Here is a 14,477-nt window from a genome sequence, read left to right as displayed (position 1 = left end):
CCTTTAATTATTTGCACATAAAATTTGATAGGCACCTTCATATGTTTATGCTCTGTGTCTACAGAGATCATAATGTAACAACTGAATACATAAATACTGTATTGATAAAGGTCTCAGGCATTATGGAACTGTTTTATAAATTAGCTACTGATATGTCATCAGCTAACTGCTTTAATGAACCACGAATTACTTTTAAAAAGAGCAAAAAAATGTCGTCATATTTAAATTAGGGCTGTTCGTTTATGGGTTTGTCCGGTTCCTTTATCTTCCTTTTGTATATTTCGCGTTCTTCAAGGATTTCTAATTTCAATGTCATAAACAACGCACTAAGATGCAACAATAGGAGATAACTCCGGCCATCCACCAAAACATAAAAAGACAGGTTCTTTTCTGTGGAAGCTCGCCTATGTAAGCTTCCGTTAGATGAAATGGAACGACGGAAGTTATGTATCGGCAAACAAGTATCGGTGGCCAATGTTTTTAAGAGAAGCTTAGTTACACAGATTCTAAAAAACTATATAAAATCGGAAAAAATCCTCGTAAAGAAGAAGAAAGGTTATTACATTAAAATATTGTACCCTATTAAGGAAAAGTTATCGCATGCTTTCCCTAAGAAGTACAAAATACTATTTAGAACAGTAGGTCAATTCAGGTTCAGACTAAGACAGAAAAATGTAAAAAATGAAAAAAACAACTGCTTTGGATCTGGTGTGTATAGATTAAAATATGGAACGTGTGATAGTTCTTATACAGGTGAAAATGGTCAGACGTTTATCACTTGATACGAAGAACATATTAGCCCAGCCAACAAGACTGCTTTTGGGCTTCGTTTGCGAAGCACAAAACATACAGCAGGTAGTGCTGAGAATATTACCAAAATTTTAAACGTATCACCTAAGGCATTCTCGAAGAATGGGAAATATATAAACGAAAGGTAAAGGAACCAGACGATCTGATAAACGAACAGTCTGAACTTATACCCAATAATTTTTTTGCTCTTTTTAGAAATTATTCATGCTTCAGTAAAGCAGTTACCTGGTGATATATCAGTAATTTATAAAATAGTGCCATAGTATCTGAGAATTTCATCAATTTAGCTGTAACGTTATGATGTCTGGTGAGACAGAGCATGTAAATAATTGAAAGTGCCTGTCAAATTGTTATTTATAATCAACTAAAGACATGTATCGAATTTTAAATGAACCGAGGTAATCATAAAACAGTCAAATAACATTTCTTTTACTGAAACTATCTAAAGACAAATGTGAAACATTAAAATGCAGGTATGTCATAAAAGATTTATTGCACTACTGTAATCTGTGCGCACAAAGTGTTTGAAAATTTTGTATTGCATGTTTCGTCAATAACATTGTACCTTCTAGTGCAGATACTGTATGAGAATGAATGAAAATATTCGAAACGAGCCACTAAAAAAACATTAAATACATCTCTCACTGAAACCTTTATTAATAAATTAGAAATACAGTGACGAAAAACATTAGTACACCCTTTTAGAGATTTCCAATTCACTCAAAATTTATTATTGCAACAATGCATACGGAGGACATGAAACGATTTCATTAACAGATCAATAATACAAACGATTCTGAGCTATCAGGTGTCGATCGATGCTGAAACACCCATATTAGTACGTGCCGAAGCTTCCGTGGGCATGTGTCACGCCTGCTCGACCTGAACGAGTTGTTGCTGGTTGATGAGTCGCACATTTCGTCCCATCATATTCCACACGTGCTCGGTTGGGACAAATCAGCCGATCGTGCTGGCCAGGGAAGTTGCTGCATCTTTGGATGTTGTATTTGAATGTTTCTCCAGACGGTTGGCAGTTGATGGTTGTAGTACTGACACATTATCTGCGTATCCAGTTACGCTGGCAACTAATGTGATATACGTATATAGGGATCGTATCGACCTGTAAAGCATCAAAAAAAGCCTGAGGATGGCGCATTGAAGCGCTGAAACTGGTTGCAACAAAATAAAATAAAATCATAAGGACGGCTGTAGGTATTTTATTTTGTCGCGATAGTAAAAGACCGTCGTCCAAAAGCCTCCTGCTAAAAGGATGGACATACAAAAATCTTGCAGAGCACGTTGAATTTAATGGACAGTGTATGGGCGAGCATTATCCTGTTGAAACAACACTTGGTCTTCCTGCTGCAAGAAAGGAAAAACAACGGGTGTAAGAGCATTCTGCTCGTATCGAGCACTGAGTGGCGTCCGCTCCCGAAACACTAAAGATGAAACAGAGCTGTAGCTTGTCGCATCCCCGACCGTAAGGCCTGACTTGGGGCCACTGTACTTTGGACGAATGCACTATGCGAGACAGCTCTCACCAGGTCTAAGTCGTACATGCAAACGACCATCACTTGTATGCAGGCAGTATCTACTTTCAACGCTGCGGATCGCGGCACGCTATTCCATCCAAGTGATCCTCTGACGGTACCAGCCGAGCCGTGCATGTCGATGCTGTGGCCTAAGTGGAAGGCGAGCCAGAGATGTTCATGCCCGTAGTCCCACGGCCAATAACCAAAAAGAAAAAATGGCTCTAAACACTATGGAACTTAACATCTGAGGGCATCAGTCCCCTAGACTTACAACTACTTAAACTTAACTAACCTAAGGACATCATGCACATCCATGCCCGAGGCAGAATTCGAACCTGCGACCGTAGCAGCAACGCGGTTCCGGACTGAAGCGCCTAGAACCGCTCGGCCACAACGGCCGTCCGGCCAATAACCGGTTCGCAAGAGTTCATGTGGACACGCCTCGCCTCGCAAGCCCTCCTATCTGTTCTTTGATAACTGTACGATCTGCCATTGCAGCCCATGCAATACGACAAACTCTGGCGGGCGTGTGTGCAACGTGGACGGTTAGAACCTTGTCTATGGGTGTGAGAAATTAATCTGATTACTGCAACCAGCATCGTTGCGTAACTGATGCATCACGTCCCGCCATCGGAAGGCCACAATCTGATACCTTTCAAACTCTCTCAGTAGGAAGCACGAATGCATGTCCGTGGCATGATTGCCTGCTTGCTTCTCACTTTTGCACCACACTGAGTCTTCTGGCTGTGAGCATTCGCTATTAAACGGTAGACACAGATTGCACTCTGGTAGCTATGGCACTACGCTATCAGTCGGTGGACGACTTTGACGTTAGTACATCTAGTACCCGCAGGTGGCATAAACCGTCATTGGACTAAATAGACGTCCTCTTTCCAGGTGTACTAATTTTTTTCCGGCAATGTATACTGAGTTGCTGGTCCCCATAACAACTGTGTTGGAAATAAGTATTTAAGTTTTATTCTGCTTTACAGTTCGATCTATCCGAAGTATTTTGGATTATGGGAAGTTCTGTTCTGATGACACTCCTGTTCGACATGCCATTCCAGAAGCTGAGGAAGGTGTTGTGGTACGAGGGTAAGTAGTTTTACTACGATGTCAGGTGTAACAGAAAGTGACGATGTTGCCATTTTTTTTTTCAAAAATAGCACGACGTTATCTCACGATTACGTTCGGTTGCTACTTTTCTTTATTTTCAAAATTTTTTATTTTATTTTCTTGAGAGGCATTTAAATTCATCTGGCGTGCTTTCAGGTAAAACTGAGCTGAAGAAAGAGTGATGCTGAGAGGCACTGACACCGCCGTCGATGAACGTTTCCAGAGTCATGCCGAGGGACATTCCGTGAAGAATTTTCTATTGTTCGGCTGTATGACGTCTGAGACAGTCGCTTCTTGGTCACTATCTCCTTCGTTGTTCAATTTGACATCGAAAGCTGTTCTACGTGCAGCATCCCGTATCGTCTCCAGCCATACAATGAAATACTTGAGTGTTCTATTACCGAAAGCAATTATGCGTGTTCATTATTTACTGATGAAACAGTTCTCTAGTAAAAACAGACAAAACAACAAATATGTTGTCGGATACACAGTTCAGCGGTCGCCTGGATTGTGGTTCCGATGACTCACCACTAAAGTTACTTGCGGTATTGTGGTATTGGTGTGCATTTTGGGACCTGTCGAGTGCTGATGGTGCTGCAGTGATGGATGTCGAGGATTTCGTGATGTAACTGTTGTTATTCTTTCATAAGAATGAAGTAGATTCATTAGATACTCTATTTAAATCTTATTCAACGACATGGAAGGTGTTAAAATTTATATGAAGAATTTGATTCTATTCATGTACATAATTTACGAACGTTTGTTTGGTATTGAAGATGTTGGTGTAGTAGCTGAATGTAGATGGAAAGTTTAGTATAAGACGGGAAACGATGAAATAATCACATCAATACAGCGAAAAATTGGTGAGTTATTTTAGGATTGCAGTAGCGTTCTTACTAAGTGAGTAAATAAATTTTACCTACAGTCAGTTCCACAAGAAAGAGTAAGCCATAATTTTAAATGTAACTTCCGCAGCGACATCTCTGGTAGCAGTCTCTAATCTGTAATCAATGTGCTTTTGAACAGTGTGTAGATAAACAGTGTGAGAGATGAATGTTTAGTTCTGTCGGTTGCAGTTTAAAATGAGTGCAAAATATGTGAAGCGTCATGGGGCAGTGTTCCTGGTAAATCATCCAAAGGGACCAAAGCTTTCATGTGGAGCTGCTGATAAAATTCATAGAAAGGTAAAGACATTCTTTGCGAAGTGGGTCAAACGATATTTAGAGCTTGAAAACGTGGATGATTCACCGGGGAGAGGGTTAAGGTGCCAAGCCATAATGGATTAACTATTAGGTAATTGTGCAATTAGTGATAACATGTACTTTCATGTAAACATATATTTATAATAGTGTCTTTCATTTCATACAAATAACGACGTACACTTTCTTGTGGAACTGACTGTAAATATATCATGTCCATTCACCCTGTAAGTTATTAGCTTCGGATGAAGCAGTATTTCGAAACGTACGTACTATCTCTAACGGCCAGTTCCATTTTTATGTTGTTACCTTTGACGTGATTAGTTTGGATTAAAATGTAAACGACATGAGAATGTAAAAATGTTGTGTATAATATAATGTTACAGAAAAATATATACTTTTTTGACAAAATATCATCGTAAATACGCTGGAACATAGAGTGTGATACAGCTAAGCTGTTCATCTCAGATATCTTCTGAACCGTTTAAGATATCATAATGTGTATATGCTTCCACCACAATCTAATGTGGAAAAGTCATCACTAAATGACTTATAGTTTCTTTTCATAACTGTGTTAATCCTACAGCACTAAAGGGGGACTACGAGTATATTACAATGTTTCTAAACCATCGTAAATTTTACTATTTCGTATTTTATCCAAAGAAATCATAATTTATAATTTATGGACTAGCTGATTACAGTTATACGCTCTCCAAAGATAAATCACTTACAAAATAAGACAAAATGTCCTGTTGCACACCCTATACTGACAATATGAAATTAGTGGGAACCGCAATTAGTACCAAATGCAATCGTAAATTTTGCAACAGTTTAATAACTTAGACTTAACTGTAGGGATACACTGCTAGTATCATAGCTCTAAAAGAGACAGACTGACGATGTTTCGCTTTTCTAAGTCAGATTAAGTAATTTAGTAGGAATTACAATATTTAGAGGTTAGGACTTACCGATTTTGAAAACGAAACCAATTGCTTTCTTAAGCGAATGTTGGTATTGTCCAACGGAACTACAATATTAGATCACCAACAGAACGGAAATAACAAAAGAATGTGGTCATAAACACTACCTTAAAATACCATTTCTGTTATTAAGTGTTCGAAATGCCCACCGTCTACAGTGGTACGTTTGCCAAGTCTCTGTTCATATCCAGGAAAGAGATGGGTGAGGGCTCTCTTAGCCACAGGCGAGTAACGAATCGGGCACACAGAGTACTGGAACAACATACATCTTCTACAGTAAAATGTTGTGTGTATCTTTACCCGTTATTACCTCAATGAAGAAAGGACCAGTGACTTAGTCTCCAACAATGATGCCCTGAACATTGACGCACTCCAAGTCAAAAGAAACGACATACCACGAAGGAAATATTAAAATGGAACGGAAATATCAGAACGGGACGGAAATCGGTAGATGTTGTGTACATGTACACATAAACAAATGGTTACAATTTCAGAAAAATTAAGTGGTTTGTTAAAGAGAAAGAGCTTCACAAATTGATCAAGTCAATAACGCATTGCTCCATCTCTGACCCTCAAGGAACCAATTATTCAGCTTGGTATTGATCATTACAGTTGTTGGATGTGCTCCTGACGGATATCGCGCCAAATTCTGTCCAAATGGCGCGATAGGTTGTCAAAATCCCGAGCTGGCTGTAGGACACTGCTCATAATTCTTAGCGCAGCAATATTTTTACAGAAGTACGAATTTCTCCTCACTTTTCCTTATCAACATTTACGCGTACTGTTCGTTAACACAACAGAATGAAAGCTACATTACCTTTTTGCCCTTTTATACCGGTATCACGGCGGTGCAACACACTGTTTGCTCCTTATCTACGTGACGTATTTTCTTATTTTAGTATGAAATCACGAACTTCCACATACGACAATAATCACTGTGATGTTGAAAACAGTTAAGTCCTCCTTTCTAAATACTATAGAGACTTCGAAACAAGTAATTGGATTTGCAAATAAATTATTTTTTCTGTTGTATCGTTGATTTCCTTACTTATGTTTTCAGCATTTAAAAATTTATCCTTGGTGACACTGCCTGATGTAATAATTATCCCTCCGGTCAGCCTTGTAAAGTTAAAAATATTTGTGTAATACTAAGAGTAAAATGTGTAGTAACTGTATAGAGCAACTGATAATGAATATAGCTCAGCGATACATCGCTAAGAATAGCAAAGAACGTAAATACTTCATACGCTTCTGTGTCACTCCATCTGTCATGCGTACAACATCTAAGTATTAATCCATTTGACGCCATACATTCTGAAGCATATGTGGAGCAACCAATACTAGTCCATTGGAAATGAGCGTTTTGAATTTTGGTACCGTGAAACCTTCCCGTCTCCTCTATACCTCTTTTGTTATTGATAACCTTCCCTTTTACAATAACCTATGTAACCTTCCCTTAGGATTTCTATCTCTTGCTTAATAATAACAAATGAAATCTTCCCTTTGAAATTTATTCTCTTTCTCAATCTTCGCATACAAATTTAATTGCTGCTTTTTAAAAGTGATTTTCGGATTATTTCGACGAAACATAGAATGTGTCATCGTCGTGTGGCCCTCAGTCGTTATCTGCAATAACCCAAAACTGTTCCTTACCTTTTTTTTTTTTACTGTTACTGGATCGCCATCGAACTGCGACATGAATATACTTACTCTGGTTTACTATACTCTATTAACTGCTGGTGGGCTGTCATAATAAGTGGCTGTATTTATTACCAAATCTGACGTTATTCTTTAATTAATTTGACTGAAGTTACGTAATTCATAGTTACACTTTTTCTTGACAACATTAAAATTTTTGCAAAGTTTTATGTTGATGATTTTTGGGATGGATTATAATCAGTAATGCAACGTTGCTGGCAAAAATTAATTATAGTCTGAAAACGCTTCAAATATTTACTGTTGGTAATGAAATGATTTTACAAACGTTCAAATGGGACTTACTTTTTACAATAATCTTACAACTAGCATTGCGCAAACATATCTTGAGTTGTCTTGAGTTTGGCAAAGAAAATAATTCAATAATATTAGTTCCGCTTATGATAATTGTTAGTTGATGTCTCTGTAGATCCGTTTATAATCTCTTGTAAATCATAGCTGGTGGCTGGCAGGCACATTACTCCTCTCAACCTCTCGCTTCGGACCTGCTACCAACTCGCTTCACATCTCGCTTACTACTGACTTCCTACGGACGCTAAAGTGCGGTCTCTCGTGCCAACAATGCTTTCTGGTGCAGACAATCCCTGCTACCTTTACAAAATGTATCAATGCGCGGTCTTTCCCGCTCTTTTCTTAAAAGGTATCCATACGCGGTCTCTCCCGCCCTTTTTAAAATTATATCAATTTGCGGTCTCTCTTGTCAACAATACTTTGGTGCAGACATTCCCCGCTACCACAATTATTTCCAACATGACAAATATTAATTATTCCTACTTAATCCTATTAATAAAATATAAACATCTTTCATAAATTGTGGTTTGACAATAGACAATAGAAATATACACGTCTTACAACCGTTTACGGCAAAGGCGGCAGATGCACAAGGTCTTTCAAATAAATCCATGAAAAGAGCCAAGAAAATAACACAGCGTCATCATGTCTAGCAAGATTTATACAACGGTTTCATTTTGAGCTTCGTTTTTAAAACACGCCAAACAGTTACTTGTTGCTTTTGTAGCTCTCTATTGGCTTTCACCGTCGATTTCCATAGACTAAGTTCAAACGAAAAGAGAATTCTTTCAACGTTTTGTTCTGATAGATGTGGCTGGCCTGTACGTTTTCATTTACACAAACATCGTATTTCATCAAACTTACAATGCCATCTGCCAAAGTTGCTGGATTTGGAAGTGCTTCATTGTAACTCTGAGGAAATCTTCTCTTCACACTGATGACAGAACAGTTGTTAAATTCTGACACGCGGAATAGCTTCTGTACGGAATGCGCCATTTCGCTTACGAGTGTACGGAATGCGCCATTTCGCTTACGAGTATATCATAAAAACATAATTACCCGTCATTGCACGTGCACCAGCTTCCGGTTCCATGTGCTTGCAAACGGTAAAAATTTTGAACATTCTCTCATATTTTCTGTAATTCTTATTTCTGTATCGTTATGCATTAAACAGCTATAGCCGTTTGTAATTGCTATTTGCCTTCTGAATTGTCACGTATGTTTATGTTTTAAAATTAACACATTAACATTGTCAAAACAAAGTTCATCGACAAAACCATTGCCATCTTTTCCGAGGTCTTCCAATATCTCCTTTCCCAGTAGGTTTGAAATGCAGGAGCTTTTGGAGAATTCTAGGACCTAGCGTCCTCATAAGATGCTGTCTCCAAATTTCACGAAGCGCCATCACATTACCGAATTTCGTGGTGATATATTTTTGTACTTAAAGCCTAACTTTCGGTTAATTGTACCACAGAGAGCTTAGAATTTGTCTTACAGTCAATATCGGAGTCAAAATCAAAGTTTATATCACAACCTAAGTGAGACATTCGAGAAACAATCTGAAACAATATTAATTATCTGAAACAATATTTAATTTCATTCCATATTTTCCCCGGAATGGCATTATATTCTTTTTGTTACTAGAAACTTTTAAATGGTATTCATTTCGTATTTCGTTCAGCTGGTATACTGATCTTTGGAGGTCACATACGTTCATTTGAATAAAAACTGTATCATTTCCCAACAGAAGCACATTCGGGTACTCATAACTCACTATCTTACTTTTGAGTTCCATTTATGAAGAACGAAGTCAGTGTAAGTATTCAAAAGTGTAGGTGATAGTCCACACCGTTGAATTACACCTAGAACTAACAATTGTTTCTTCTAATTGATTTCTATCTATATTTATTTCAATGCTTGGATTTTTATAAAGACATTTCAGTACCTCTTTTAGGTGATAAGGACATCAGCATTCAGACAGTCTTCCATAGGCTGTCTCGGCTCACACAATAAAAACCTTCTCAAGGTCGATTGAATCCATATGAATTTCTAGATTACGTTCTATGAATTTTTCTGTAATGTTCTTAATTCCAAACACTGTGCTCGTGTACGAACGACCCTATGTAAAACCACTTTGTTCCTCAGAAATAACAGTTTCTGTGATATTCTTCATGTTGATGTCGACTACGTTTGAATGTGTGTTGTAGCCACTGTTTAGAACACTGATGCCAAACGAGACGTCAAAAAAATTATGAAGTCAAGAACTATTCTTTTATGAACAAGTGAAGGTGGTGTGGCTATATTAAACGAGTAATCAGACATATCAGCTGTAATACCAGGAAATAGTCTTATCATCAACAGACGGAAGTCGAGCATTGGGCACAGTGATCCATCCACATCTGTAAAGATGTCTGCTTCTTCCGCCATTCCAGAGTGAGGTCTATCGCCTGTTCCGGTCTCAGAAGCTCATCTCCTGTCTTCCCGCAATGCTCTTACCCCCTGGTTTCCGCCCCCGGTAGCTGAGTGGTCAGCGTGACTGAATGTCAATCCTGAGGGCCCGGGTTCGATTCCCGGCTGGGTCGGAGATTTTCTCCGCTCAGGGGCTGGGTACTGTGTTGTCCTAATCATCATCATTTCATCCCCATCGACGCCCAAGACGCCGAAGTGGCGTCAACTCGAAAGACTTGCACCAGGCGAACGGTCTACCCGATGGGAGGCCCTCTTCACACGACATTTTTTACCCCATGGTTTATAATCTATGGCTAGTTTAGGAAGTTTTAGTAGTGACATGCGAAGTAAGTGCTCTCTCTATTTTTATTGGTATTGCATTGTCTTTTGGGTTATTGGTTGGATTCCTAACTGTTCCCTTATTACTTAGTTTCTAATTTTGTCTCCCCTAGAGTAGTTTTGCACAGTTCTTAATAATTTCATTTCTGAAGTTTCTAGTTGCCGGAAACCTTTCCTTCTCAGCATCCAACTATCTGCTCTATGTAATAATGTAGGAATTGCCACGACTTTATAAAATTTCAATTGTGGCTCTTCCTTATTTTACCTTTAGAGGTTATTATAATTGTGCCACACGTACGCTGGTAAGTATTAGTTTTCTTCTGTATATCCATAGTCTGATCATATGACACGTCATATCCTAAATACTTGAAATGGGCTACCTGTTCTATTTGCTTATTACTGAAGACTACTTTTGTTCGTACAGGGTGAATACATAAAAAGACCATGGTTTTAGTTTTATTTGTAGATATTGTCAGATTTTAGCTTGCACTTGTGTCATTTAGTTTATGTAATGTCATTTGTAATTTGTTTTCGCTCTCCCGTATGATAATTTGATCACCCCGAATAACGTCATCTTAATATTTTTATTCCTCCCAGGATTTACGCCTGATAGTGTTCTATGTATTTTCCATTCCCTGATCATGCCATATATATAAATACTGAATAATCTGGTGACAAACTACACTGTTGTTTTACTATTTGATTTGTTTGCACTTCACCTGTGATAACTTTACCGTATCAGTTCTAATTTTGCCGATGACAGACAGGCTGTTTGCGACTTGGATCAGATGTTCAGGGATTCCTCTTTTTTCTATTACTACCCATAGCTTGTCTCTGTGAGTTCTGATAAATGCTTCGCCATAATACACAAATGCTAGATAAATTTCCAGATTAAATTCTCGTCTCTTCTGACTTATCTATTTCAGTGTAAAACAATCTGTGTATGATTTTCCCTTTCGAAAACCTGCTTGTTACTTTACTCAAAATATATCCGAGATATTTCGCAGTGTTTCATTTAGTATTTTGATGTAGACTTTGTAAGCAATATTGAGAATACATATGCATCTATAGTTAGATGTATGATATTACTTCTTTCACTTTTCTTACGTATTGAAATGACCTATGTTATTTTCCATCCCTCCGGTATTTCATATTTTACCCAGCACATGTTAACGAGATGTTGCATTTTTAATTGTTTCTAATAATATTTAATTTTTGACGCCTTTCGCCTTTTATGTTAAAGGTGTTTTCAGTGGTCATAGGTCAAGAGAAGTATTTCCACTTAACTATCTTTGACAAATATTTATGTCGAAATTTGTCGATTTCCTTGTTTTTCAGAAAGTCTTTGTCGTATTCCGTACAATATGAAACTCTCCACTGGAATAATATGTAGAATCGTTTTTATGTGCGTTACTTATGTATTTGAAATAATTAATGCAATAATTCGTACATAAATAAAATGTTACGTTCAATGAGCTTTTGCCAAACCTGCCAATTTTCGCATTTTCTCTCATTTGGTCAGAGGTCAAGAGAAGCATTTCCACTTAACTAGCTTCAACACTTATTCATGTCGAAATTTGTTTATTTGCTTGTTGACCACACTGCCTTTCTCGTGTACTATACAATGTGAAACCCTCCATCGATGAACAGGAACTTTCTTCAGATTCATAACGCGAAAGAGCGATAACTGTGCGCTCCGTTCACATTATAATGCATAAGTCTGCACCATTCAATAAAATTGGAATTAGAATTGAAGATGATTCGTGGAATGTGTTCTTGGATGTTGTCCTCTTTCAGACACAGTCACACTCTTCTAGAGTTAGATGTTAGGAAGTGATTGTTGTAATTAAATTTTCGTGACTTTATTACTTTCATTACTTGCACTGATCAGCCAGAACGTTATGGCCGCCGACCTGCTATCGATATAAACCCGTTCAGGCGATGGCAGCGTCAACTGCTAGTCAGAAATACGCATGGTGCATGTAGTATCAGTGAGCGTGCTGACTGTTTGTTGAATGGGGAAAGCGCGTATTCTATATGAGTTTGACCGAGGGCAGATTGTGATGTCCCGGAGGCTCGGCACGAGCATTTCGGAAACAGCACGACTTGTCGGTTGTTCCAGAGTGCTGTGCTCAGTGTCCTCAACATGTGACGAAACCAAGGTGAAACCACGTCCAGACGTCGTGGGATTGGGCGGCCATCCCTTATTACAGATGTTGGACGTCGTTGGCTGGGCAGACTGGTAAAGAAGTACAGGAGGCAAACTCTGGCGGAACTGTCATCGGAATTTAATGCTGGACAGAGTACAAGTTTGTCTGAACACACAGTGAATCAGACGCTCCTAACGATGGGTCTCTGCCACCAACGACCCATGTATGTGTCAATGTCAGTACCACGATATCAGCAAATACGACTGAAATGGGCACGTGACCATCAGCACTGGACGTTGGCGCAGTGGCAGAGCGTTGCTTGGTATGATGAACCCCGATACCTTCTTCAGCATGCCGATGTGAGGGCGGCAATCCGTCATGTTCCAGGGGAACAGCTCTTGACATCTGTACTGTGGGACAAACTGGCGGCGGCTCAGTTATGCTCTGGGGAACATTCACGCGGGCATCCATGGGTCCAGTGGAGATCGTGAAGGCAGCATGACGGCCAGGGAGTGTCCAACACTGGTTGCAGACCACGTACGTCGCTTCATGACGATCATGTTTCCCGACGGCAGTGGCTTTGTCAACAGGATAATGTGCCGTATCACAAGACCAGGAGTGCGATGGAGTGGTTCGAGGAACACAACGATGAGTTCCAATTGATGTGGTGGCCTCCACCCCGCACAGATCTGACACCAATCGAAAACATATGGGATGTGATTGAACGTGGCGTCAGAGCTCATCGCGCCCTTCCCTGAATGTACGGGAATTAGGTATGTTGTGAGTGCAGCTGTGGTGATAACTCCCGCAAGCGAGCTTCCGAGGCCTCATTGCTTCCATACCACGACGCGCCGCTGCTGTTACCTGTGCCAAAAGTGAACATACCCGGAAATCAGGTAGGTGATTAAATGTTCTGGGTTCTCAGTTTATACCAACCATACATCAGATAATCATGTGATTTACTTAAACCATCTTAAGAAATGTACATGACCACCTTGTTTGAACTGTTTCGTTTGTAACTAGATAGATACAGTGCATCATTATGTCAGAGTAATAATGAGTTATGTCCGCAGCTAGTGGTCGTGTGGTAGCGTTCTCGCTTCCCGCGCCCGGGTTCGATTCCCGGCGGGGTTAGGGATTTTCTCTGCCTCGTGATGACTGGGTGTTGTGTGATGACCTTAGGTTAGTTAGGTTTAAGTAGTTCTAAGTCCTAGGGGACTGATGACCATAGATGTTAAGTCCTATAGTGCTCAGAGCCATTTGAACCAATAATGAGTTAGCAACTATGTTTCAGTGTTTGAGTCTGTTGTATATAAATATAATGTAATTTCTACATAAATACAATATACATTGGCGTGAGCGCGCGCGTGCATGCGTGCGTGCGTGTATGCGTGAGTCCATGCTTGTATGTGTGTATGAGAGAGAGAGAGAGAGAGAGAGAGAGAGAGAGAGAGAGAGAATGAAAGCCCTTTCAAGTGGTTCAATGCCACCTTGATTGGAGAGTTACTTTGATTCACCCTGTCTTATAGTAGGTACTGTTTCTCAAAACAGTTAACTAATTTGGGCGTAGTAGGATTCCCCATTGGACTGCCTAGCGCGCGCAGTTTCGGGTGTAGACGACAGGATCTTTCAACGTAAAGGATTACCTGAAAAGTATACGTCATAGCTGCTATAGACTGAATGGAATATGACACACTAGTTCTGGCGGGTAAACAAATGCTGATGTTTGCTTACTTACAAGGAGACTATATGAAGATCGGATTTTTGTAATTTTCTTTATTTATGGTACTTGAAGATTAGAAGTCAAATATCAGTCATCCGAAGCAATCAATGCAACTCTCAAACATTCTAGAGAAAACCGATTTTGAAGATATCCAACAAACTTTGATTCAGTAA

At 39.2% G+C, this 14,477-nt stretch overlaps 1 protein-coding gene across 1 annotated transcript in view; it reads left to right on the top strand.

Moving 5' to 3' along the window:
• The window catches only part of LOC126199531 (uncharacterized), a 240,416-nt gene that overhangs the window by 212,763 nt on the left and 13,176 nt on the right, over positions 1-14,477 (top strand). The window contains exon 14 of the mRNA XM_049936451.1: positions 4,535-4,642. Within this exon, the coding sequence (XP_049792408.1) occupies positions 4,535-4,642 (108 nt within the window). The remainder of the gene's footprint in view (positions 1-4,534; positions 4,643-14,477) is intronic.

The sequence above is a fragment of the Schistocerca nitens genome, chromosome 8, assembly GCF_023898315.1.
Source record: "Schistocerca nitens isolate TAMUIC-IGC-003100 chromosome 8, iqSchNite1.1, whole genome shotgun sequence".
NCBI classification, from domain to species: domain Eukaryota; kingdom Metazoa; phylum Arthropoda; class Insecta; order Orthoptera; family Acrididae; genus Schistocerca; species Schistocerca nitens.
Note: the sequence above shows the minus strand (reverse complement) of the source record. Positions and strands in the feature narration are given on the sequence as shown.